At 39.1% G+C, this 26,406-nt stretch overlaps 1 protein-coding gene across 7 annotated transcripts in view; it reads left to right on the top strand.

Moving 5' to 3' along the window:
- Window positions 1-23,177, top strand: part of ENOX1 (ecto-NOX disulfide-thiol exchanger 1) — a 359,770-nt gene extending 336,593 nt beyond the window's left edge. For all 7 annotated transcript variants that reach the window (XM_042460210.1, XM_042460212.1, XM_042460215.1 and 4 more), the window contains 3 exons: window positions 12,882-12,984; window positions 18,223-18,308; window positions 22,237-23,177. In XM_042460210.1, coding sequence (XP_042316144.1) covers window positions 12,882-12,984; window positions 18,223-18,308; window positions 22,237-22,368 — 321 coding nt within the window. In that variant the 3' untranslated portion in view covers window positions 22,369-23,177. The remainder of the gene's footprint in view (window positions 1-12,881; window positions 12,985-18,222; window positions 18,309-22,236) is intronic.
- The last annotated feature ends 3,229 nt before the right edge of the window (window positions 23,178-26,406 follow it).

The raw sequence follows: 26,406 nt of genomic DNA, 5'->3' as shown, positions 1-26,406 counted from the left end.
GTTCTGAATGTTCGTATATTAACACTAGAAATATTACAAATTTATGTCATAGACTACATTAAAATAGTATCTCCACTCCACCCAGTCAGAAGCTTTCAGTGCATCCAGACACATTAGTACAAAATTAAGCACTACAAATGGCATTTGAAAGCCAATGGCCTGACCTAAAGCCAATCTGATAAGGTGCTAAATAATCCCAAATGAAATTGTTAATTTTGCAGTCAATGACTGATGTCAGAATTTTCATGTCTGGGTTTATCAGGGCTATTAGAATGAAGGATTTGGCATCTGGGTTTTTACCCTCGAGTGTCCTTTCGGAAAAAATGAGCTTGGCTTGCTTTCTGCCGTTACTGTTTGAATTACACATAGTTTTAGCTTTAAACCTAGTGAAGACTTGGTTCTCTCAGTATTGGCATCAGCAATCCTGTCTTGCCAGTAATAGAGGTTTGGCAATTGAACCAATATAGCCCTTTATTTTGCAACAGGCAGATTCATAGAGAAGGAACTGGTGAAGCGAGGTACATCCTGCATCTGTGAACATTTTACAAACATGACTAACAAGGCAAAATCTATAACAATACTGTTCGTGTAATTTAGTGGCTGCATTTTTTCTCTCTCCTTGTTCAGGGAGGAGGAGGAGGAAGTGGCCATGGCAGAGATAGTAACAGCCAGTGCCTCTTTCCCTTTGCTATCTTCCTCCTTCAACCACTGCCTTTTTGCTTTTGCCCCTTCTGTGTTCTTTGCCTCTTTTGGCAGTGTTGCTATGCCAAGGGAGCAAACAAATTAAAATTACATCCTACTCCCACCAAAAAATTAGACAGTGCAGCCTCTATTTTCTTCTTAATAGACAGCCCAAAGAATTTATCCAATGTTGGGGCAGAAGGTCTGTGAGCAAAAGCTAAATGGCAGTCATGCTCTTGCACAACTCTGATCCATTCTAGAGGAGCATGTACAGGGAAACCTCCCAGTGGATTGGGCTCAAAACGGGGTAAAGCTACAGGGTAAATTCATGAAGAGCTATGCAGCAGGAATTGCATTCTTTGTTTGCCTCTGTTTGGTATTTATAGCAGTGGCAGAATAACTTACGTGCAAGACTTTGCCTGACAGTCATGAAACCATTTCATGTATGGCTGACCAGGTGCATATCAAAATATTTGTTCCAGCTGGATGCTTTTCACATGGTTTGAAGTAGTTTCCCATACATTGCTGGGGTCCATCTTGTCAGTACTGCATTCCGTAGAAATAATAAACAGCAGATGCCTCTCTGACACCAGAAACAAAACATCCTTAGACCATTGCCAAGATACATGGGTGAGAAATCTCTGCTTGCACACCTGAGCTAACAAGTCCTGTTAGTTGAGTAATCTCCTTTTTGAGTATGAATTGGCCCACAGTTGCTCTAAAAAAATAATCATAACAACAACAACAACAACACTTTATATCCTGCTTTTCTCTCAAAATTGAGACTTGGAAGCGGTTGACATTTCAAAAATCCTTGCAGTTGCACATCATTTTTGGAAGCAGGCAGAGGGGCAAGAAGTACATTTAGCTTTTAAATTCTAAAATTATATAAGCAGAAAGGACAGAATCATCATGGAAGAAGCCAGCAGCAAGCAGAAGCTAAAGAGAGTGCTAGAAACAAAATTGTCCCTCAGACCTGTACTTCTAAACGGGTCAGTGTGCTGTTTTTATTTTGTTTTATGTTTTTGTTCTTAATAAGCTTGGCTTCCTTTCTGCCTTTAATGTCTGAATTACACATAGTTTTAGCTTTAAATTTAGTGTGGACTTGGTTTTCTCAGTACTGGCATCAGCAATCCTTGCCAGTAATAGAGGTTTGGCAATTGAACCAATATAGCCTAGAGAAGTGGTACAGTCTTCTTCTCTGGACATCTTCGAAAAGAGGCTGAGCAGCTACTTCTGCCCATAGTGCCACAGTGGGGAAGAGTATTGGCAAGTCTGTGGGCCATACACACACACCTCTGCTACACCACTGAATTTGAGCATTGGACCTAAAAAACATTAAAACAAGCAAGAAATATAGTGCTCCACTGGGCTAGCAACTGCACAGAAAATGCTCGCTTCAGTGGGAATTTCCAATTAGTCACAATTTTTCAAGACAAATGGTGAATGCCCCTTTAATTGCTACTGAAATCTGAATTTTGGTGGTGAGGTTTTGGGGGGTCCTGTGTATTCTTGCTTTAGCAGAAAGAATTGATTTCTCTGAAGCTTAGGGTTATTATGTCCAACCCAAGTAAATTGTACATCTCCATGATAAGCTCAGCAATCAAATTATGCATGTTTGGACACCTTTACTGAATCTGGGCACTTAGTTCCTTTGTGAAACTGAAGACTGGGAAGATCAGGAACAAAATCTGGGACTTTCTGGGGTGTTTTAATCACTCCGATGCACCTTGATTCTGAGAAGAATTAAGAACAGCATGATCTGGAACTTTGTGATCCCTATCATCTTGTGTTTGTGTGTGTGAGCACTTATGTGGGAAGGGGCTCAAGAGTAAGGAGCAGCAATAAGTAGTCATTGCTGAAAATATGGAAGAATTAATGGGAAGAAGAAGTTATATATGGATGGGAAACAAGATTACGATCACATAGGGTGGAAAGGCAAAATTAGTAGCTCTTTCCCATATCAGAGCTCTGGAAGCTCACCACAGTGGTGCAGGATAAGCTTGAATTAGCCCTTTGTACTCTTAGCAGAAATTTTTCAAAACATTTTCTTTGTCTTATCACAATAAGAATGGTAAAATATTAATCCCTGAATGTGTGACAGAGAACTACTCACCATTGCAGTAGAAGTCATATTGTGGTTTCTTTCCTAGGATGATTTTTAATAATGTAAATAAAACTTTAGTAGCCATAGACTGAGCAAAGCTGAACTATCATTTATCTTGGAAGTTATTTTTATTGTCAGAAACAGTAGCTGGCACCATACCACTGAAAAACAGATGGAGATGGAGTGCATGTTGAATGTTGCCACATAAAAAATTAAGCTCTCTCTAGACGTGACAAAATACATCAGAGTAGAGTCTAGATTAGAACCTTTCTTTCTCACATGTTAGCTTTGTGGCAGTAGAAGGTTTCTGATACAGAAAAGCATGAATGTGATAATTTGCTAGTAGTTTCAAGTACTGTATCGCTTACTTTCTGAGCAGTGGCAAGTTCAGAAAGCTGGCATGTAGTCCTCTGTCTTTCTTCCTATCATACAATCTTAGAGATGCTGTCCACATTGTGACAATAATGTGTTTTAAAGGGACTGGGATTTATTGTAACTTAATTCTCACAAATTTAGCAGATACAGGATCGGTAAGGACTAATTGAAAAATGGTAACATGACTTCTACTCAGTACTTAAATGTTCCAGAATAATTATACTTTTATTGCCCCTACCAAAAAGAAATTGATGGTGTCTTTAACTTTGTTCAGTTGGGTGTTGGAAGTTTCCATACAACACATGCCACATGGAAGAGAGTAAGGGAAATGTCCAGGGGATTCATTCTTTCATTTTCAGATAGCTAAAACATTCTCCACTAACATCATTTCAAGATAGCACAACTCTTATAACTCTTTAAGCAATGGTGTCACTAGGAGGATGCAGGGGTGATACATCGGGTGGCACCACAAAAGAGAGATGATACCTAGCTGTCACCCCACCTCAGTGCCATCACTTTGTTCTCCTCTTGAGAACAGTATCATGAGGAGAACTACATGGTGGCACCAAGGGAGCCAAGCACCCCCTACCTCGGTGCTGTTGCCTCAGTAGTATGATGCAGTGCGCACCAGCAAGGGAGCATGCCCATCCTCCCTCGCTGCCACATGCCGTTCCACTCATGTGTAGAGTGTCACATGGCAGGGAGGTGGGCGGTGCCCTTTTGGCCACACCCCTGGAAGCCCCACACACACACACACACACACACACACACCGGGTAACATCCCAGGTGGTATTGCCATTGCCTTTACACTATTAGCACCTTTGTGAATCAAAGCAATAGCTTGGATAGCTTTCTAGATATACATCCAGAGGGGAAAAAATGAGAAAACTAGTCAGTATTAAACATTACTCTTGAAATTATGTTCCTGGAATGGTGGCATGTGGAGAGGATATAAAGACTGCTAAGAAAAGTCCTTAGTAGGGTGATCAGAATTAATTCTAAGAGAATGGACAGTATTACTTCAGAATTCAAGTGAGGGTTCAGATGTTAATGTTCACTTGTATTTTAAAACACATGCACAGCTCCCTGTAAGCCAACAATAAAACAAGCAAGCAACAGACTGAACTAAAGCCTTTCTTTACAGACTTCTGCTGTTGTTATGTCTGTCTGTTCATGTTTATTATTTTTTTAAAAAGGGGGGGAGCCTTCAAAAATCAGAGGGGGCAGCAAGCTCCTATAATCTGAAGTGGTATAGCCCATTCTGTCACTTTACTCTGCTGCATGGCCAAAAGATGCTTAGAAGTAACTAGGCAAGCCCATGTTGGATTCCCTGCCATTAATTGCCCCCTGAGACTGTTGCAGGTAGTTTGGTCCTTATCAAAAGTACATCTGATTTGGCACATGTTTTTTTCTGCACAAAAGCAACCAGAGGAGCAATCTGCAGATTAAAGGTTCATGGATTCTAACACCCAGAAGACTGACATTAGCTTGATAACCCTGTTATAAGCACCTCAGTAGTAGCTGTTCTTTGTTTTCTAGTCTTTGTTTTCTGTGTCTTCGTTCTCAGATAATCACTTATACATTATTTAAAAAACAAACTGACGGGCCCTCTACTAAACTTTACCAATAACTTGGCCAGTATCCTGATAGCAACATATGCAAGTATATGTCCAACATCCGCCTGCATATGTCCTTTTTTGTCATCACAGAAGTTGATATTATTTTCTTTCCTCTGCAGTAACCAAAGTGTCCCCCCAGCTCCCCTTCCATTGCTGTTTTTAGTGGCTGGTGAAAAGCAGGAGAACTGGAGAAGCACTGGGTTGTGTTTTTATAGCAAGATGCAGAACAATTATATCATACAGCAAGACCACTGGTAGTCCTCAGTGATGAGTCCTAGGGGGTAGATATTGTGTAGCTGTAGTGTAGTTCCACCTGCTTTTATGTTACATTTATTGATCTCAGCCATTGTCTTGCACAGTTGGATCAACACCTCTGAGTCTTCAAATTTCCACAGTGATGTAGGCAGGATAATACACAGAAGTACAGGCATGTTTCTGTATTGCTAGAAGTGAGCTTTTCTCTTCCTCCTCCTCCTCCAAACATTTTGAGTACCGGGTGTAGCAGGCTCATATGAAGTAATCTGTATCCAGAAAGAGATCACATTGGTTGAATCAGAGCACTTGTGTAGATGCAGTCTCTCATGTTAAGTATATCCTCATCCTTTAGTTATTTATTTATTTTTCATTTTAGCAGTTGTCACCCAGATGGACTTGTGAATTCATCTCCCCCACCCACCCACACACACACATAAAAATACACCTGAAAAAGGTAGAATTTTTAATGAAATTTCAAAATGTCTAGTTTCTAGAATCAAGAAATGTGTATGTAATTCATTGTTTCCAGAATGGAAGTAACATGAGAAGAAAGCACGGGGATGAAAGAAACATATCACTACAACAACACTACAACAACACAAAAATACCAGGGTTGTAGTGAAAGTTTGGCAAAACTAACTACTATGTGGACTATTAAAGAAAGAAGAAGGAGCAACCTTTATCATGTGAATAAAATGAATCAGAAATGGCAAATCTGAAGATTAGAAAAGCACCAGGCTTCCATGTTGTTGGTCCATGGCTTCATTTTTTTCCCCTTTGTTAATGCAGTTTTAGTCCTTTTCTTCTCAACAAGAGAGTCAAGGAGTTTGATTCTGAAACCAGGGCTTCACTAGACGTTCTGTATCAGGAATGATAGTCAGCCACTAATGGAAAGCTACTCCCCACTCCAAAGCTCATTTCTTTTTCCTCCCTGAAAGCCTGGGAGACAAAAATAATTGTCCTCATTGTCACTCTTTTCTTTCAACACAGAACAATGAGATACAGTCTCTTTCTTCTGCAGTATGTACTTCTTCACTTACTCCCCCCTGCTCTGCTCACAAATTTTAGCAGCGGGTTCAACTCCTAGTTCATGTATCATCTCTTTCCTGCACCCATTATTTTTCTTACATCTGTGGATTTGTCCCTGCTTTTGACCATCTTGCTCAACTTCCTTTATTCGGTTGAGTTAATTTACCAAATAGGTCCATTCTTTTGCTTCTCTTTCTTTTCCTTGACTTTTGCCATTACTCTAAATTTCTGAACTATCCTTTTGAGGTAAAATAAAACAAAGCCCTGCAACACCTTAAACCACCTAGCACAGTTTATTTGGTATGAGCCTTTGCATACTGTAGACACTTGCTCAGATTATCAGATGACATTTTATGAAGTGGGCAACAATCCATGAAAGCTCATGCCAAATAAAGCATGTTAACTTTTTAGAGGCCACAAGAATCATGGACTTTTTGTTTGGCAACACAGCTTCCTTTCTGGAACCTATTTGAAGTAATAATTCATAGCTTTCATCCCAGCCATTATTTGTTGGTATCCTAGTTTTTATCAAAGACAAATCATATTGTGATGCTAGAATTGGGTTGGCAGAATATAAAATGCACCATAAAATCGTTTTCTTGGTGCATTACCTTCTTATTTGAAGAACAACAACACGAAGGTGGCCAGGGTTTTTCTTTGGTTTTCTCTACAGGCGGATGATCAATAGTGTTAATTAAGATATATATTTCTCCTTCTGGGTACATCTACAGGCTTCATTAGGATATTCTTCATGATCAGCCAGTAATCATGGGCAAATGCTTGTACTAAGCCCTTTGAATTTACTTGAATCCCCCTGCTTTTTAAAGCACTTAATAGTTTTAGTACCAGATCTATCAATTTACACCTGTCCAGGGAGCTATGCTCTTGTCATTTTTTTTAAATTGTTCCTTTAATACTGTGCTGAAGACAGTGTGACAGTCTTTATAAAGTGCAAGTCTCCAAAAGGCAATTGTATTTTATACATAAATGGTAAGGCCCTACTCAAAGGAAATTTAGTCAGTCTTAAGCCACAGTGAAATTGATGGGCATTAAGTTAGTCACACAAGCTTAATTCTCATCCTGTGAGACAGGACATTTTAGTGCTCCAGAGTCGTGTTTTGTTGCAAAATTCACACTGAACTAGATCTGCAAGGTATAGATATTTTGTGACATTGTCATTTGCAGAGTTTTAAGCAACATCCGTGAGTTTCAGCTGCCTCCCATGTACAGAGGTTTTTTTCATGGAGAAAAAAATCCAGATGCATCCCGATAATATTATTGCATTTTTCCACTGGGGTACTTTTTATCCCACACCAAGTAATGTATCAGCACAAAAATTGTCACATGACTTTGCGTGGTTGAAAAATGTTAAGATGAGAAATTTCCCCAACCCCACCCTGAATGTGGGAGGGCAGCAGGAGTGTGCTGACTTGATCCTCTCCTCAAAAGACCAAGTGAATATACAAAGGCCATGAAAGACAGAGTTGGAAAGGATCATTATAGGTATCCACAGACAGTTCAGCACAGAGCAGAGAGAGAGATCATTTGGAAATGCTCAGTGCCCCCAAAATGTGCAAAGAAACAGTGCTAGAAAGTTTTTGAACTGTCCCTCACAGAAAGTATTCTTTGTAGATGCACTGCATCTGTTCTGGGCATGAAACAAAAGGAATCTCAGCAGAATCAAGATGTGGATGTCACTTGGCATCACTGAACTGAAGACATACATTGACCTATCAAGAGCAATTTACATGTATCATGGGCAACATCCCACTTTGGAAGAGCTGTGGCATCCGGTCTCAGTGTAGTGTCACAGAGCAATAATGAGCCTGAACAGATTTTGCACACTTGCAAGGTACTTGATGTTCAACAAGGAAGCAAGAGTGAGGGTTTGGGTTACTGCTAAACTGGTTGTCTTTAGGACATGTGGACTGCATCACCGAGCATCTCTGAGAATGGTACACACCAAGGATGTAGCTAACCACTTATGAACTGCTGATTGAGTACAGCGAGATGTGGATGAGAGTCACCTCCCCAAAAAAAGTCCCAACAAAGAGTGTTGTGAAACTATACAGACTACCAAATACTTCTTGGCTCAAGTTTTCAAGGAATCTAATCCACTTGATTAGATGCAAGGAGTGTTGTCTGAGGTACCTTCATGCATTTGATGAAGTGAACTATGCTCCTTAAAAAAAGTGTGCCAAAATAGACTCTGATGTTTGAAAGATCAGTAGGTTGGCAGGTAGAGGCCCAGGAGCCCATGGGACAGAATTGAGTTCCTGTCACTAGTCCCAGCTTCTGCCAACCTAGCAGCTCAAAAGCATGTAAAAGTGCAAGTACATAAATATTTCAGTGGGAAGGTAACAGTGTCCTATGCAGTCATGCTGGCCACATGATCACAGAGTTGTCTTTGACAACACTGGCTCTTTGGCTTAGGAAAAGAGATGAGTACCACCCGCTATAGTCACAAGTAGACAACCTTGTCAAGGGAAAACCTTTACTTTTGCATTTACCTTTAAGACTCTGTTATTCTTGTAATTTTTATCAGGAAGGGATAAATAAAGCCTCCCAGTGTATGAAGTGATCCTTTCTAACTCTGTAGTTCTGTTAAAAAAAAAAAGCTGTGTGCAGAACAAGATGTCAAATTGCACACTTTCTACCAACTTGCCCGTGGAATTTTATTAACACATACTATGTTTGTAAAGAGTTTGTTCACACAAACATTTTTCACATGGCATTTTGTCCAGATGCATCTTTGCCCAGTTGTGAGAAGCTGCTAATTGTAACTAGATTATTTCACTGAAACAGAAGCATAGCTGTTTGAAAATGTATGTGTTTTGCATAAAATATGAAACATTTAAATATGTGTGTTTTCACAGAGATATTATCAAGTTTTTAAAGCTGTTCAGTACCATGTGCATATTTTTTTCCTCTGTGTTTGTGGTTATTAAATTCACTAACTGCAGGCTGATATGTCCAGTAGACTGTCCAATAATTCTGCAAGTACATTATCGATAAAATCATTATAACAATGGCAAACCAAGCTGTGAGAAAACTTCCATTTCTCCAGTTGTTGTTAACTACTATCAAGTCAACTTTCACATATGGTAAACCTATGAATAAGAGACCATCAAGTCACTCTATCATCAACTGCCTGCTCAAGTCTTGCAGATTCTGGAACCAGGCATCCTTGTTTGAGTCTATCCTTCTGTGTTCTCGTCTCCCTCTTTTCCTACTGTCTTCTATCTCACCAAGCATCACTGTCTTTTCTAGTGAGTCATGTCTTCATATTATATGTCCAAAGTATGACAATATCAGTTTAGTCACCTTGGCTTCTAGGGGGAGTTCAGAGTTGTTTTGATCTATAACTCATTTATTTGTCTTTTTAGCAATCCCTGGTATCCATAGAACTCTTCTCCAACACATTTCAAATAAGTTTATTTTCTTCCTATCAGCTTTCTTCTCTGTCCAGCTTTCACAACCATACACAGAAACTGGAAATACAATGGCATAGACTCACCTTATAGTATATATCAGTCCTTAGATTGAAATCCTTAGATTGATATATCTTTACTCTTCAGGGTCTTGTCTAGTTCCTTTATAGCTGCACTTCCAAGTCCTAGTCATGTTCAGATTTCTTGACTTCAGTCTCCATTCTAAATAATGACTGAGCCAAGGAATGGAAAACCTTTAACTATTGCAATGTCTTCATCGTTTTCTTTAAATTTATATAAATCATCTGTGGTCATTATATTTGTTTTCTTAATGTTAGGCTATAAATCCAGGCAGAAGAGAATATATTCTGAATGCTCAAAATGATAACACTGCTGCAAAAATACTGCCTTGAAGGGAAGACATCTGGAGTAAAACCACAGAATGACTGTGTAGGAAAGACTTCATGCATTACGACACATGTGCCACTCCATCATGCAGCAATCCAATTGAAAAAGATCAGTTTGCATTTTAATAATCTGGTGTTGTCATATGTAAATTGATGTTGTTGGTTTGCCTTCAGGTTGTTTCTGACTTACAGTGACCCTAAGGGTTTTCTTGTTAAGATTTGTTCAGAGGGGGTTTGCCATTCCTTCTCCTGAGGCAGAGCATGTGACTTGCCAAAGGTCACACAATAAATTTCTACAGTAGAACTGGGAACAGAACCCTGGTTCCCAGAGTCATAAGCCAACATTCAAATCACTATGCCACCTTGGGTCTCATCATATGTAAATAGGCCAACTATATTCATCCTCTCTTAACACATACAATTAACAGTAATATACCTCTACTGCAGCCCTATGTCCCCAATCCAGCTAGGTGCTGGAGCAGGAATGGGCAACTGCCAGGGGTTGTGGGAGCTGCACTGACCCCCACCCCAAAGACCTTGGAGGCTGTGTTCCCCCGATACACTACATGGTATGGGGGCATTTTTGCCGTGTTTTTGCCTTCTTGATTGTTTTAGGCCCAGAAGAAGTCTTTATTTAATCAAACTGTAAATCAACTCCAGTTTACTTACTGTTTAAAGAAAGGTCTCTCCTAGGGCTAAATAGGATGGGCAGGGTGGTAAAAACATGCCAAAAATGTGCTTATGAGGAACAGTTTTGAACAGATAACCTCCTCTCCAAATTCTTTCAAGGTGCCACAAACTGCACCTTTCCTGGCAGAAAGAGTAGGCTAAGTCTGGACCTGCACAGTTCAGCAATTACTGCACATGTGCAAGCACTGCCCCGTGTCACACACAATGGTGCTGCCACCTGCACTACAGCCTTCCTTTGAGTGGCAAGTGGCGTAGTACCAAGGTGCTAGAGGGCAGAGCTTTGTGTACTGCATGTCTGCCCTGTAACCTTTAAGACAGCTTGCCACCCTGCACCATTCCTAATGTTGAAATGAGCTCTAACTGCCAGTCCCATTGCCTTCTCTATTAATAATAATAACAACAACAACAACAGATCTGGGTTACTCAAGGCACCCAGGGCCCTTTCAAACAACATAATCATAGTAGTAAGATTCCACTTTAACTGACATAGTTCCATTCTATATTTGCAGGTTAGGGAGGGCTATTTCAAATTCTCAGCCAGGGAACTGTAGTGCTTCTCTGAACTACAACCCCCAGTGCTCCATAGGAGGCAGTCATGGAAGTTAAAGTGGAATCATAGTGCTATTATTCTGTAGTGTGAAAGGACCATTAGTAAGTTCACAGCAATTCAGGAGACATCATCACCCTGCATGGGTCCCATTTTTATAGCTCAGAATATGGAAGCATCTTTTACTATGGTAGTTGTACCATGTATCTGTGAGTGCCAGAACCAAAAAAGTTTTTTCTTCCCAATTGTTGTTCCCTTGGCAACTGAGGAAGAGATGTGTTTAGCATAGTACTGTGGATTCCTGTCCTTGGTGTGGTTGCTGGAACTTCTTTAAAACAGGGATTCAAAACAACTGTGGTAGATGTGGGTGCTGGTTTTCCATGGGGCCCTCTGTGCACTGCCATAAAGTGCGTGAGGGGGTTAGAAGTCACGATAAATCCACTTCTGGTTTCATAAATGGGTATTTTAGAGGTTAAAGAGTGCAAGAGGAGCAACAACTTTTTTTAAAATGGATTGCTGCTCCTGGACAGTTCTGGAACAGGCAGTTTGCCTTTTTGGATATTTTTTTTTAATGGCCAAAGATAGGATGGTTTGAGGAATTTGCAGAGACTGAGGGCTCCAAACAGCCTTGCAGACTACTGCTTTAAAGGCCACAAGCACCGGTCCTTTGCCATTTTACAAGGGAACCCTACTCTCCCAGAGGAAAATATGCATACATGCACACATCCTAAGAGGGTTGGACAGCTCAGTCAATTTGTTCCATTTGGTTTCACTTGTCTTCAGTCATGAATCTATTCTGTCCCATCTGAATCAACTCTCAAAATATCTGTTTTTATGTGCTTTGTCTCCTAAATAGGCATTTGTTGCTCGTTTTTGGGCTAAAAGATGGCATCAAAAATTAACAAAAGCACACAGTCTGAAGGAAACTGTTTCCTACCCACATAATAGTTTACAAAGTGCAAATTATATTTCATGTGGCAGTTGAACAAAATTCTCCTGTATCCCTATCCAAAATTCATCTTTCAGATTGGAAAAAAATGAATCACAACAAAATTGATCACAACCCTATTTTATAAGATGGCATTATTTTCTTTTACACTCTTAGCAAAGCGACTTCTTTTAAGCTGAAGCCCTGTTGGAGGGTGCCCTGAATGAAATATTGCAAACAGGGCATTCAGTGAGTTCTAGAAACACTAGAGGTAGTCAATGTGGTATTTTGCAATTGAGTTATTTGCTTTTTACTGGAATTCTATATGTATCATTGCACGAAAAGTGGTAATTTCAGGTACAAAATGGATTATTCACAGTCCCATCTGTATTTTTCCTACTGCAAGGGAAGAAAATGAGATAAATGTGATAGGCGCTTGCCATTACATTATATTACCTGTATTTGTCTTGATTCTGAAATCATCTACGGTAGTGTCAAATCTTAGCTTAGCTTGTTGGGGAAATAGTGAATCCTAAAGAGATTCTCTTTTATTGCTCAACCTGAACCTCTCTCAGTCATTTCCAATAAAGACAGGGGAAAGACAAAGCTTGCTGCTGCTGCTTTTGCCATTGGGAATACAGAGTGTCTGGAAACAGATCAATAATTTATAATTGTCTTGTCTGTAGCTGTAAAATTAAAGTAATGATCTTTTTTTTATATAGAGATGAAGACAGACTGTCAGCAATACTTACTGAAATGGATGAATTCCACCTAAGCACCTGTTTTATTTAGTTTTGTTTTTAAATTTATAGGAAATCAATGTGTTGACGGTACCGTTGGTCAGCCAAGACAGAGAAAAAAATTCTGAGAAGCGAAGCCAGCCATTAAAATCAGAGAAAGAGGCACTGTTGATAGGTAAGGAAACTTCCTGTGCTGCAATTCCAATCATAACATCGCCTGTGGCAAACTCAAGGTAGTTACGGTATATAAAATAAATAGCTATGAAAAATTTTTTTGCTATTTCAGTGTGTGATACCAAAGAAATTTCCACTGACTAGATATGGTTGGTTGCTGGCTATAATTTGAAAGAGAATCAGATCAGTGAATTTGTGTGCTCTATGAAATGATTACAAATGTTTCCTTTGGATGCTGTCCCTTCTTTTGCACAATGTATAGCATTTTCCAGAGTTTGGGATGTACTCACATGAGCATCATTTCTAATTTTAGTGGGCAGAGGCAAAGAAGTCTGGGGGAATAATATACTTTTCAGAACTACACTTGGATATATTTCACATTAAATTGTAGAAAGCATGACTTCAACTATTTTTTGTACATTGAAATCTGATACTGTATGCCTAGATATAGTTTCCTGAAGAAGAATAATTCCCCCTAAAATAGCATAATAACAACCCTGCTCCCATTGTTATTTCTGTGCCTTTCAAAAAGATTTGGTGGAAGAATGTGATAGAGGTCATGCTGTTCAGCAATTCTACGAACTCCAATTTCATTACATATCTTTTTGCACACATACTAATATATGACAGGGATTTGCAGGTTATATTCTAGGAAGTGAGGACTTGCTTGAGGTGTTCATGGGTTTTATGAAGTATTGTCTCAAGTGGCCACTTGTGTTTGTGCACACATTACTAGAATTTAAAAAGAAATAGAATACCATACCTTAGTCACCATGAAGATTGTGACTAGATAACCTGTATGTTGCAGTCTGTTGACCAGGCACTAACAATTAATGATGAGCAATTTCCAGGCCCCTGTTCAATCATAGTTCATTGTCTTTAAACTGGAGTAGGAGTGGACTGGACTGCTCTGAGAAAAGAGAACTGTCTTCTGGCAGCCCTTCAGAAACAGGAATGTCCCCTCAAAAGTAGCTCACATACTTTTCAGGACGTGCACACTGTACTCTTGCTGCAGTATGATAACAAATTTACATGCTTGCTCTTTTATACTTGAAGCACAAGGGCCTCTGGGTAGGATTAATCAAACTTGAAGTGCAATCTATTTAAGAATGCCTCCAGATATACATAATACAAGTGGTGGACCTGCTTTGGAGTGCTCTCACCCCTCTGTGGTCAGATACACCATAGGAAGCATAGATTTTACAGCCCTGTTTTTTCCAATATAGCCAGAGGAATATAAAACAGGCCTTTTCCCCTGTAGGGGCAATGATTATGTTCCCAATGTCTTTTCCCATGCATGCTGGGTGGGTGGGTGGGAGCGCTTGAGGAAACCAATTCTGAGCTGGGAAATGAATGGAAATGTGGCAAGTTGCCAACCAAAGGTTCTTCTATAGTCATAGATTCAATGCTGTTTGAGTTCTGTGCATATTGTTAACACTTGGTTTATTTAATTATTTTTCTTCCTGACCTTCCTCTCGACCACACAGTTCTTATTTTATGATTCAATGATTCTCACACTCTTATCTGTGTTCCTTTTGCCCAGGTTCCACTCACCCTCCTAAGTCAAGCCCCAAAAGTTCTTCTCTTAAGGATGCAACAATTCTCTCTCTCTCTCTCTCTCTCTCTCTCATAGTACAAAGAAAAAAACTGTCACAGTTTGAAGGATGATAAAACTAGATGGGAAGAAAGAAAATTTTGTTTTCTAATTTTAAATCACAAATTCAGTCATCACAATATTGCACATGCCTAAAATGGCAAATATCTAAAATCATAAATTACACATAATAAAATTTACAATCAAATACAATCAAAGTCATAAAAGGAGAGTGACCAAACACTAACAACCCTATTGTTGTCTATATTGTTGTTGTTATTTTATATATATATATAAATTGAAACTCATTTATTAAGAAGGGTAATCAAAATATCAGGTCCTTCCATAATTACAATACTATGCATTCATGGAGTATAATAAATATCATTATTTTAAGTGTGGCATTGGCCTATCCAGGCAGGCTCTACAATTCCTGTCCTTGGATGCCTGGCACTCTCACCCTAACCCAAGGTCTCCCTTCTAAAATCCCTCCTTGATTTGAGGAGACTGGGCTTCCAAGGGACCTCATTATGGATTGATATGTTATCTTTGTGTTCTTTATGTTAATTGTGACCCACCCATATTCCAGAGTTAAGGAAACCACTCTGATTCAGAGTTAACAAAATAGCAAGAGAATTCATGTGGTTTAGTATATCCTGTAGAATAGCAAATGCTTTAACAAGTGCCAGTTCTTAGTTCCAAAATATAATAGTATTCACCCTGAGTTATGACCATCCTTTTTCTTCAATCACGTCAGACACTGAGTACACATTCACTCCCCACTGACTATTCCAACTGACTCTTCCAGCTGACACCTGTCTACTCCCTCAACACCCACTCCTGCTTTTTATATTTTCAGATTTTTGACAGTCTCTCTGAATGGTGATTGGCTGTCTTGAAGCCAAGTCTGCTTAGGTCCTCCTTCACAATAAGAAACAATGAAGGCTTCCATATTTCATTAAATGAGTTATGGGTCTGATTGTTTCTTCCTTTCCTAACCTAGACTGTCAATTTCTCTGTAAGAGCAATTTTCTATAAATGGGCTAGCCTGTTAGAGAAGGTAATTGTCTTGGAATTTTTCCAGTGTCTAGCAATAATCATCCTAGCCAGAAGATAAAGGAATTTGGATCCTTATGAAGAAGATTTTCATGTTCCCTAGGAAAAATATGTAACCCCTTATAGTCCTGATTAGTACTTGGAAGGGAAACCACCAGGGTCTCCCTTCCAAGTGCTGTAGGCTGTGTTCAGAGGAAGGCAATGGCAAACCACCTCTGAGTATTTCTTGTCTATTAAATTTATGAAATTGTCAGAAGGCACATACTACTATTTTACTGTAGCTACTGTATAATAGTGCCACTATATTCTGCATTGGTCAGGCCCCACCTGGAATATTGTGTCCAGTTCTGGGCACCACAATTCAAAAAGGATGTTGAGAAACTGGAGTGGGTCCAAAGGAGGGTTACTATAATGGTGAAGGGCCTGGAAACCATGCTCCACAAGAGACGCCTTAGGGAGCTGGGGATGTTTAGTCTGGAGAAGAGAAGGTTAAGAGGTGATATGATAGCCCTGTTTAAATACTTGAAGGGGTGGCAGATTGAGGAGGGAGCAAGCTTGTTTTCTGCTGCTCCAGAGACTAGGAACAGTGGATGCAAACTGCAGGAAAAGAGATTCCACCTCAACATTAAGAGGAACTTCCTGACAGTAAGAGCTATTTGACAGTGGAACAAACTGGTGGAATCTCCCTCCTTGGAGGTCTTTAAACAGAGGCTGGATGGCCATTTGTCGGGGATGCTTTGACTGAATGATCCTGCATGGCAGACAGTTGGACTGGATGGCCCTTGTGGTCGCTTCCAATGCTATGATTCTATGATTCTAGCTGGATGTATAACGACTTCTTGACTGTAATGGAAGATATTTCTTAAACAAGATCAAAAGCCAGGAGACATAGAGCGTGGAAGTTATGATTCTGGTTGGTTTTGCCATTTCAACTGTTTGAATTAAATTCCTAGGAAAGTATCTCAGTCTGAGAGGGGTATAATGCCATTTATGAATCAGCTTAAACATGTGGACCTTAAGAGAGAGAGAGAGATTGAATAAATAGGCCCATTAACCCAGAACTGATTCCATTTAACATCCTCAATCCTTCTCCCAAACTACCATACATCCCTCTGAAGGCATAATATATGCCTTGGATATTACATCCTGATCTTGACCCAAGGAGGTGGTACTCACTAGTTCCAAAGGAGTCGGTATTTTAAAGGCAATACATATAAAACACTTGTAGATGAGGAAAGAAGTAATAATTTGAAATATCTGCAGCCATTGGGTTGGTCTATACTGTAATTGAGCCTCAGTGTACTCTACTGGTTTTGGAGAAGGATGAGAATATAAATCTTGATTTCTGTATAGACTAAACCTTTTCCAGTCCTTCAATTAAGTCCATTTATCTGCATCACAAGATAGCATTAAACTTAATTTCTTAAATTTTATTAAATTAATTCAACTAATTATTTTTCATTTATTCCAACCTTCTAATCAGAAGAGAAATGCATTTGAAATTGGGAGGAATATTCAGCTTGTGAGGCTATTGTATTTGATATATGTAGATTCCAAGCTGAGCCAAATTTTCAGCACAACAATTTTCATTGAGGCATCAGCACAAGAACAGAAAGAGTTTAGCAACATTTTCCCCAGGCACCTTGCTTCTGCTTAGATCCCTTTTAGATTTTTTTTTAAACATTTGGGAACAAAAAGCAATCTGTGCCTGGTATTTCACATCTTCTCTATTGTTTCTGTTACCAGAACTCCTAACCAACTCACCTATGCAGCTAATGCTTCCTATGTTGCCAAGATTGTTCCCCTCAAAGGATCAAGAAGGAAAGCTGAGTCCTAGGATTTGGAACATAGAAAGAAATGTAATTCTGGCAGAGCAGCTACATTAGTCTTATGCTGCATGATGGCAATAATCCAGTGTCAGTGGAAAAAAAATAACTAGCTTCTTGTGGAATGAGCTGTGTTATCTGCATCACTTGAAATGGAAGGAGAGAGGCCACATAGAAACAAGCGTCTTCCTGCAAAACCTAGGTTTATGTGCTTTTTGTTGCATGAGGGTACAGATAAGACAGATGAAGTTGGGTTTTAGAAGGAAAAAATAAACAAAGATGCTTGGAAATGTTTCTGTTCACTCAGTAATCTGGATTAAACACAACTCATGCTGAAATTATTAGGAAAATTCAAAGCAGTACAATTTTGGATGCAGTTGATATTCAACATTTTCATGACAAGATTCACTGAAGGAGAAAAAAGCAACAGTTTTCTCATCCCAATGCCTATATATTTTTTTTAATTGGCAAATCAAGCATAAAATTGGGAACCAAAACAAGTGCTTCCAGCAAGATTGTCTTAAAATCTCTCTCAGTTCATCTTGGTCACTTGGTTACAAACTGTTGTCATTTTTGAAGCAGTGTGCTTTTGTTTAAATGTGCTCTTTTTCCTGAACTGTTTAATAAGAGGTACAATTTGGTTGGGATACAAAAACAGGCACTGTCATATAGAGAGGTTTCTTTATGCTCGCATGTTCTGTTGTGAACAAGACAATGTTTATTTTATTTTCATTTTTGCGGTATGTGTGTATTTTAACTACAGGCATCATATCAACATTTCTTCACGTCCATCCTTTTGGAGCTAATATAGAATACCTTTGGTCGTATATGCAGCAGCTGGATTCAAAGGTAAATTAGATTCATTACTTGTGGTTGTGGAGTTACAGAAATATAAGTTTGTACAGGACCACTTGGGCTATGTCAACCAATGGTAGGAAACTGTGGTCCTATGGATATTTTTGGAATGCATATCCCACAAGCCTTCACCATTGCCTTTTCTAGCTAGATGCAAGGATGGGGGGCACAGCTTATTAGTCTTGATGTAAACCATTAAAAGGCTGGAGCAGAAATCTCCCCTTAAACTAACCTTAGCAAAAGGCTATTCACTCTCATTAATATTAATAGAACGCAAACAATAGCCAAGATACTCTGTTGGGAGACATAACTCCAGCATGTACCTGCAATAAATCTTTTGGTACAATCCCCCCCAAATCCAGCATTTCAGTGTGGCAGCCATATTCCCCAAGATAGCCATTTCCATGTTGGTGCATATCAGGGGGAGCAGCAGAGATATGTCCAGCTATTTTCCTTTAGCAGGATATACTGTAATGGGCAACCTCAGGGATCTCCTGGGGTGGGGGGGTGGGTGGGAAGTCTTTGAGGATAATATTATTGCTCTGCTAAAAGAAAACCGCCATCTTGAGATTCTACCACACTAAGTGTAAAGATGGGTTTAAAGGGAATTTTCTTCCCCAAGTAGTGAACAAAGAATTCTGACAACTGAAACAACAACCGGGGGGGGGGGGGGGGGGGGGGTGGGGGTGTTATAATGGCATAGGTAACACCATTGTAACTCACAAAACAGAATGTCAGCCAACATTACAGTCAGATCCATTCTCTACTGGGTGTTGTTGTTGTTGTTTAATTTTGTCAGTGGGTACCCTTAGATATAGGGCTAGGAGCATAATAAGGAGTATTTTATTGTTATTGTTATTTGCTATGTATTTTCTTTACTGTTGTAACCCACCCAGATTCTTCATGATTGGGCGGGCTATAAATAAATCCTTATTATTATTATATTCCATCCAGCTAAATAAATCCAGTCAAACGTTGTCTAATCTGATTTTAAAACAGTTTTCACTGCTGAACCTCCCAAGGAATCTGTACATGCATCAACCTTACCACAAGCTAAAGAGAAAGAAGACTCCCCTATCCCACTTCTACTATTTTATAGCCAGATAGATAAGATCTGTGGCTACTGTTAATTTAGGAGAATGTGAGAAGATGCACCAATCTCTACTATCTACTTTCTCACTGTTGTGGTATTTTCCACCAGTTCAGGGCCCTCCTAAAGAGCTGAAATTTCCAGTTGCCTAAGAAACAAAAGGCAGAAGTTGGCTCTTAAGAAGCAAGTTGTAGCGGCTGGACCAAAAAAACCAAGAACAAAATGACTGTACATTGAAATAAGTACAAAATGTTTGAGATTCCGGATGGTGCAGGAACTATGCCACATCTGTGCTTTCAACAACCCCTGAACTCAATAAGTCTCATGGCTATTCCGTGGCTTGTAGAAAATTGGTGGGGGGAAATCAGAGAATTATCTAGCTATGTTCCTGTAGCCAAACAGAGAATGGTTGCATCATCTACTGAGATCTGTCAAAGTCCCCTGCAGTAATCATTCTGCGTCTGGTTGCAGGAACAGAGCCGCACACATTTTCTCCACTGCTTAGAATGGCAGTGACAGGTCTACATCAACTAAACCGTGAGTCCAAACTCAAGATAGTTGTAGAGGATGGAATGGAATACCAACCTCTGCAACAACAACAAAGACATATGCAGGCACAAAGTGGACCTATGCCTGCATATGCCACTAATAAGATGCCAGCCAATGTGTACCACCTAACTGCTGCCCTTGCTAAAACAAAATGAAGCATGATAGACCGAATAGATATGATATACTTTTACCAGGGAATCTTTTACTCCACTCTCCTCAGATGCCAAGCTAATTTAGTTTTCTGACTCTAAGCAGAAACGATTTCCCCATGGTTATCACAGAAGAGATCTTTTTCACCTGTAGTCATTCATTCATTTATTCACAGATAAATGCAAGATATTTTCCTCACCTTGTTTTGTTGCTGTTCAGATAGAGGCGCCTGATGCAACTGATTTTTCAAGAAAATGTGTATTTCTATCTTGGGGAAATGTATAACAAAATATAATGAAATAAAAAGGGAAGCACGGCCATTAAGCGCTGCAGATGCAGACTGCTTAACCATGTTCTCCTGGTAGGAATCTTCAAGAGAAGCATTCAAGGCTGGGGATGTTAAAGCAAAGGTTTTCCCATGTCAAAAGCAATATGCATCATCTGAACTTCACATTGTCTCTTAGTAGGGAAAAAAAAGGAATTGATAAAGGTTTGTTCATGATGATGCGCAGACCTATGCCATTCCTGTCTCATGCATAAAAACTTTTAAGGGTCAGAGAGAAAGGTGGGTTAGTGAGGCTTTTGTCAGGATATAAAATGCAAACAAAATGGTAGCTCAGTCATTAAAGAAGTAGAATCAGGATTTAGGATTGCATGTTCCTTCTACCTCCTTTTTACCATAATTAGGCAATATGACTCACTGACATTCGCCATAGTCAGAGCTGGAAAAATTAATTTGTTATGTAAATGGTTAGACAGGAACATGGAACATGGCTCAAGTAAGTCATTGATACCCCCCTCCCATTTGTTGTATTGCTTACTAGTTCTTGGTGTGATACAAATTCCTTTACCCGTTGTCAAAACTATAAAGAAAATTATATTAAAATTCAACATTGTTGGTATCTATCTCCAAATAGACTAAATAGAATCTATAAGGTGGGGAGTGGTAACTGCTGGAAATGCAGTAAACATAAGGGCACCTTCTACCATCTTTGGTGGGAATGTGAAGAAACTAAAAAATATTGGGGGGAAATACATACTTCAATGTCAAAAATTCTACAGACTACACTGCCATTTAGCCCTTTATTGTTCCTTTTGAACATGGCTGGTATACTAGAAAGAAAATTAGAAATAAAATATAGACGAACGATATTATATATGGTAACGATAGCTAGAATTACTTTTGCCAGATACTGGAGACAGCAAATAATTCCAACAGTTGAGGAATGGTTAGATAGATTAGAGGAGGCAATGGAAATGGACATACTAACAGTATTGGTGAGTGATTTAAAGTTGGAAGAGAGAGAGAAAGAATGGGAATGTTTGAAAAGATATAAAGAACTCAATGGAGATTTAAAAGTATAAAGAGCTTTTCTTTTAAGCAACAAATCATGCAATTTAAGTATGTACTGTATAATAGAATATTGGATAATACAAAACTTTGTGGAAGCCTTTGTAACAGGTAATTGCTAAATTTCAACATAATGTTTTTGTGTGTGTGTGTGTGTGTGTGTAGTTATGTTGTTGTTTTGTTATTGTTTTTAATATTTTTATATATGTGATGTATGTATTTTGTACTTTGATGTATTAAATGTTTTATTGTTTTGTTTTGTTTAATAAAAAAAAAAAGAAATAATACAACTTCTCCCTTTTCCCAAACTGGAAAGTTTGACTGTGTTTTTGATGATCATTGATCATCAAACTTTGATCATTTTTACAAGCTCATCTGAAACTTGTCTTTTCCACACTGAAGAAGAAGAAAAGATGCAGTGGCCTTTGGGATGTGTAGTATGCCCCAAAGTTCCTGTAATTATTTTAATCTGACCCCAAGAGAAATGTGATGGCTTGTTCAGCTTGTCTGCCATTTGAGGTGCCTTGTTTTGAACTGTCAGTCTTCTTCCTTGAGTTTGGCTCAGGAGAATTTCGCTGGCTTCTCTAGGTGAAATATAATATAATTCTCTATATGGCACCAGTGGCTTTACATGTGCTAAACCTCCAGTATCAGAACAACTGATTGTGTCAATCCATCCTGAGATCACAGAAACATCTTTTAATTACAGCGCTTTAGAAATAAAGTTTAATAATAATAATAATAATAATAATCTTTTGCTGTTTTTTCTCCTCCTTGCCTAGATCTCTGCAAATGAAATAGAAATGCTGTTGATGAAGCTTCCACGCATGTTTAAGCAAGAGTTTTCTGGTGTAGGAGCAACACTGGAGAAGAGATGGAAGTTCTGTGCCTTTGAAGGAATCAAAACAACTTGACTGTGGACTGGACTGGAGCTGGGTGGCGAGGGGAAAAGCTTCATGGTGTATGACAACAGGAGTCAGTCGAAGTTATTAATGGGAAACAATTGGGTTTGGTACCTCCATTTCCAGAGTGCTCCAGACCTGGTTTTAGTTGCATTTGTAATGTCCTCTTGTGAAAATGTAGTTGTGTGCCAATTCCAAAAAGAAAAAAAAGGGGGGAAAGACTTCTGAAATGTGACCGGTGTTTCCTATGAAAACTCAAGAAAGGTACTACAATCATAATGATATCATTATTTAAAATGTGATCCTTTTAAAATTAGCTCCCTGAGCAAATAGAAAGACTTCTGAGCTACTAAGCTCCAGCAATGTATATGTAATACGTAGTAGATCTTCCTCAAGTTCCATTCCCGAGAGTCTCTCCATTTAGTAAGAAGACAAAAGTGATTTCACAGTGAGAGAAAACATACCAAAAGCAAACTTGAAAATGTGTCTCAGCAGTTATTGTATTTTGTAAATTAAGTTATCTGCCGTACCAGGGACTTTTGCCTTATTGCTAGAGGCCTGAAAAAAAATGTGATTGGATTCCTTGAGAATGCTTTATCCAAAATATTATTTTTCTAATGTAACTATTCTCCATTCTGAGTTCATGTAACATGGATTGCATATTGATTTTCATAAATGTGTAAATAAAGAGGAAGGCAGTGTTACTGTATTGTATTTGGTATGTAACATTCAGGATTATGCATCCAAAAATAAGTATCCAGTTGCATTACTGTTACAGATTTTATAGCAAATATATTAATTTTTTTTCAATAAATAGGACTTCTACCCTATTGGTTCTTGTGTCTGCCTCTGATCATCTTAAAAATCCAAAATCCACATATCACTGTAGTCATCTTTCTGCTGTGGATGTTAGAGACTCTGTTGCTATATATTAACTGCTCATTTCTGAAAGGTACGTGGAAAAGCAGCATCAACTTGAACCCAAAGAATGAAAACTGCAAGACAGTGACATTCAGAGTACTTACTTTACACAAGCGAACTAGTTTAATCATCAGTCAGACTTCTCTTTTTTGCTTAAAGCTCATAATAAACATTACATATTTTGCCATGTTATGGTTTATATAAAAAACTAACAGTATATATATATTTTAAATCTACTGATTCGGCTGTTGAGTTAGAGTTGCTGTCTCCTAAAATGTACTAATAAAATATGGATTATCCATTTGGGGGGTTATTTTGAAAGCAAAAGGCATTCAAACCGCTTTAAAGAGCTTTAAAATAAGCTTTATGTGAAATAAAGCAAATCTGTGTGTTCTGGAAGTAATCTTGGAGAAAAATAGAACAGAACAGAATAAAACAGTGTGCAACTGGGAAAACTGATAAAGCAGGTTCAGGGATATCTGGAGGGTTACAGTTTCATTTAAGGAGATGGAAGAATCTTCTACAGACCTCGTTGTTCAACATGGCAAAATGGAAGATTTGAATGGTGGGGCTAGGTCACACCAGGACTTGGGGTGGGGGCAGAATGCACATCAGCACCCCCAATTTTAGTCCTCACATGTTTGACAGAATGCATAAAAAGAGCTAAATTGAATTCCGGAATTTGTGTTGGAATTACATCCGCAGCATCTAAAACAGTACAGTATTTAGTCTTCCTTTGTACCTGCTTACTGCTTCCAGCTCACAAAACTGAGAATATGGAGCTACCCTACACAGTTGTAGAAAGCACTGGTCAGTTCCTTCGGCTGCAAAATGAATAAACACAGAACTTTCTGCCAGCATATATTCCTTCCCCATGCTTTGGAGGTTTCTATAAATCTCACTTTCAAATGAAATTAACTAGATCCCAACAGCTGAATCTGCACTGATTGTTCCTCATTCCTTTCTGATATTTTATAAGGAAAGGGATTATTTTGGTAAAAATTGGGAAATTGTGTTGCCCTCACAAATAAAGGAACGTGATACCCGCCTCACTGCTGGACTCTGCTCATTATTCCTCACATTAACAACCAAAGAGGTGGGACTCAGTTTCTGTGATGAGAAACAACAAAATCTTTTACACAGTAAGACATATTTGATTAAATGAAGCCAGATGGTAGCTGAGAACCAGTAGTTGGAGGGAGAGTTTTCATTTTTATTTTGCAATGTGCAATTTGGAAGCTGAAATCCATTTATCTGCAGAATGTGTGCCATGCAGTTTAAGGGGTCCAGAAGCATTTTGTATCCTCAGCCTTCCTCTACCATCTGCTATAATCACATGGATCTACTTTAATGAATTCCTGTTGCCTTGGAACCATGGGAGCCACCCATTTGCAAAAAAACATTTCTACCTGAGAGGGTTTGAGAGAGATTTTAATCTGTTGTCAGCATTCCACCCTGTAAAAATCCATCTGAAACTTTTCATTGCTCTAGTGCTCTCACATAAAACATTTAGTGGCCCACAAAATGGTCAAATTAGTTCTAAACTACTTATCAGATATATTTTGCATAAATGTACATCTGAGGAGCATTTGCTCCCAAAGAAGAAGATTCAGGAAGGACTCATCCCGCGCTTTGTACAAGTGTGTTGGTGACTAAAAAGGCCAATTCGGGATGAACAGGTCCGGTTGCAGAAAGCACAGCAGAAAGTCTCCTTGGGTGATGTTTCCAGGTTGCGGTTCTTTCTGCGTTGTCGTTTCTCTTCGAGGCTCATTCGGCGTGAGCTTTCGAAGAAGGCTGCAGCGTCATGGATAGTGCGTCCCCATGCCATTGTTGGTGATCTTCGTTTGCGAAGCAAAGCCAGAGACATCTGAGTAGCATTTGCTCACCCTGCTCTTATTATTATTTGTTTGATTTGTAACAGACCACTCAATACCCAGGATCTCAAGACTGTTCAGAAACAAAACCTCAAACACCCCCAAAATCACAATAAATGCAAATTAAACATGAAACTCATTCAAAACAAGACCAAATAATCCAGAATTTAGGGATCGAAAAAAAGGAAGTAGGTTATTGGGGCAAAACATACTGCCCCTTTGCCCTGCATTCTGGACAGCTTGGAAGTGTGGCATTTACACACTGCATTTTCCTAAGCCATCCAGAAGCCCCCTGGCTATTTACATGGGGGAGCTTCAAGATGCTCCAGCAGTGCAGCATTTACACACCGCATGCTGCCAGAGTAGCATGAAGTCACGGCTTTTTGCTACCCAAGAAAGGCGTGGCTACTTGTACTCCTTTTTCGAGCAGCTTCAAGGCAGATTGGGTCCACGGCGTACAATTACCATGGCCCCAATCCAGCTTGGGAAGGGGCGTCCTCTGAAGCTGAGAGAGTGTGATTTGTCCAAGGTCACCCAGTAAGTTTGTTATGCTCAAGTGAAGAATCAAATCCTGATCTCCAGAGTCATAGTCCAGTGCTCAAACCACTACATCATGCTGGCTCAAACACTAAATTACAGCCCTCCATATCCACAGATTTTTTTTATCCATGGATCCAACCATCCATGGCTTGAAAATATTCAAATATATATGTAAATTCCAAAAAAACAAACCTCAATTTTGCCATCTTATATAGGTTACACCATTTTACGATATCACTGTATTTAATGGGACTTGAGCATCCACAGATTTTGGTATCTATGGGGGAACCAGGAAGCAAACCCCAGAGGATATCAAGGGCCCACGGTAATGTATTAAGGTGACTGTTCCCAACTGCCCCTTGCTAGAGAGTACATTCAGTTTATTTCACTGGGATTTTTAGGTTAATATGTATAGGGGCTGGGCTAAGTATTTACCAATAAAATACCAATGAATTGTACATTAACTGTTGTATTGACCTGTGGATTTACTAGGAAATAAACTAAACTCTGTTCAGTGGGGATTATGCACATGTATTTAGTGACAGTCTAACTTTGTGCAATGGTCATCTGTCCGTGGGAGATGTCTGCTATCAGCCACATACCTCTGTTTGTTTGTTGGATAGAGAAAGAAGAACAAATCTCATGGTCATCATGGATTACCTGACATGAAAACAATGAATGAAGCTTCTTATTGGCTCATCGGGGAATCATTTGT

The sequence above is a fragment of the Sceloporus undulatus genome, chromosome 3 (genome assembly GCF_019175285.1).
Source record: "Sceloporus undulatus isolate JIND9_A2432 ecotype Alabama chromosome 3, SceUnd_v1.1, whole genome shotgun sequence".
Taxonomy (NCBI): Eukaryota; Metazoa; Chordata; class Lepidosauria; order Squamata; family Phrynosomatidae; genus Sceloporus; species Sceloporus undulatus.
Note: the sequence above shows the minus strand (reverse complement) of the source record. Positions and strands in the feature narration are given on the sequence as shown.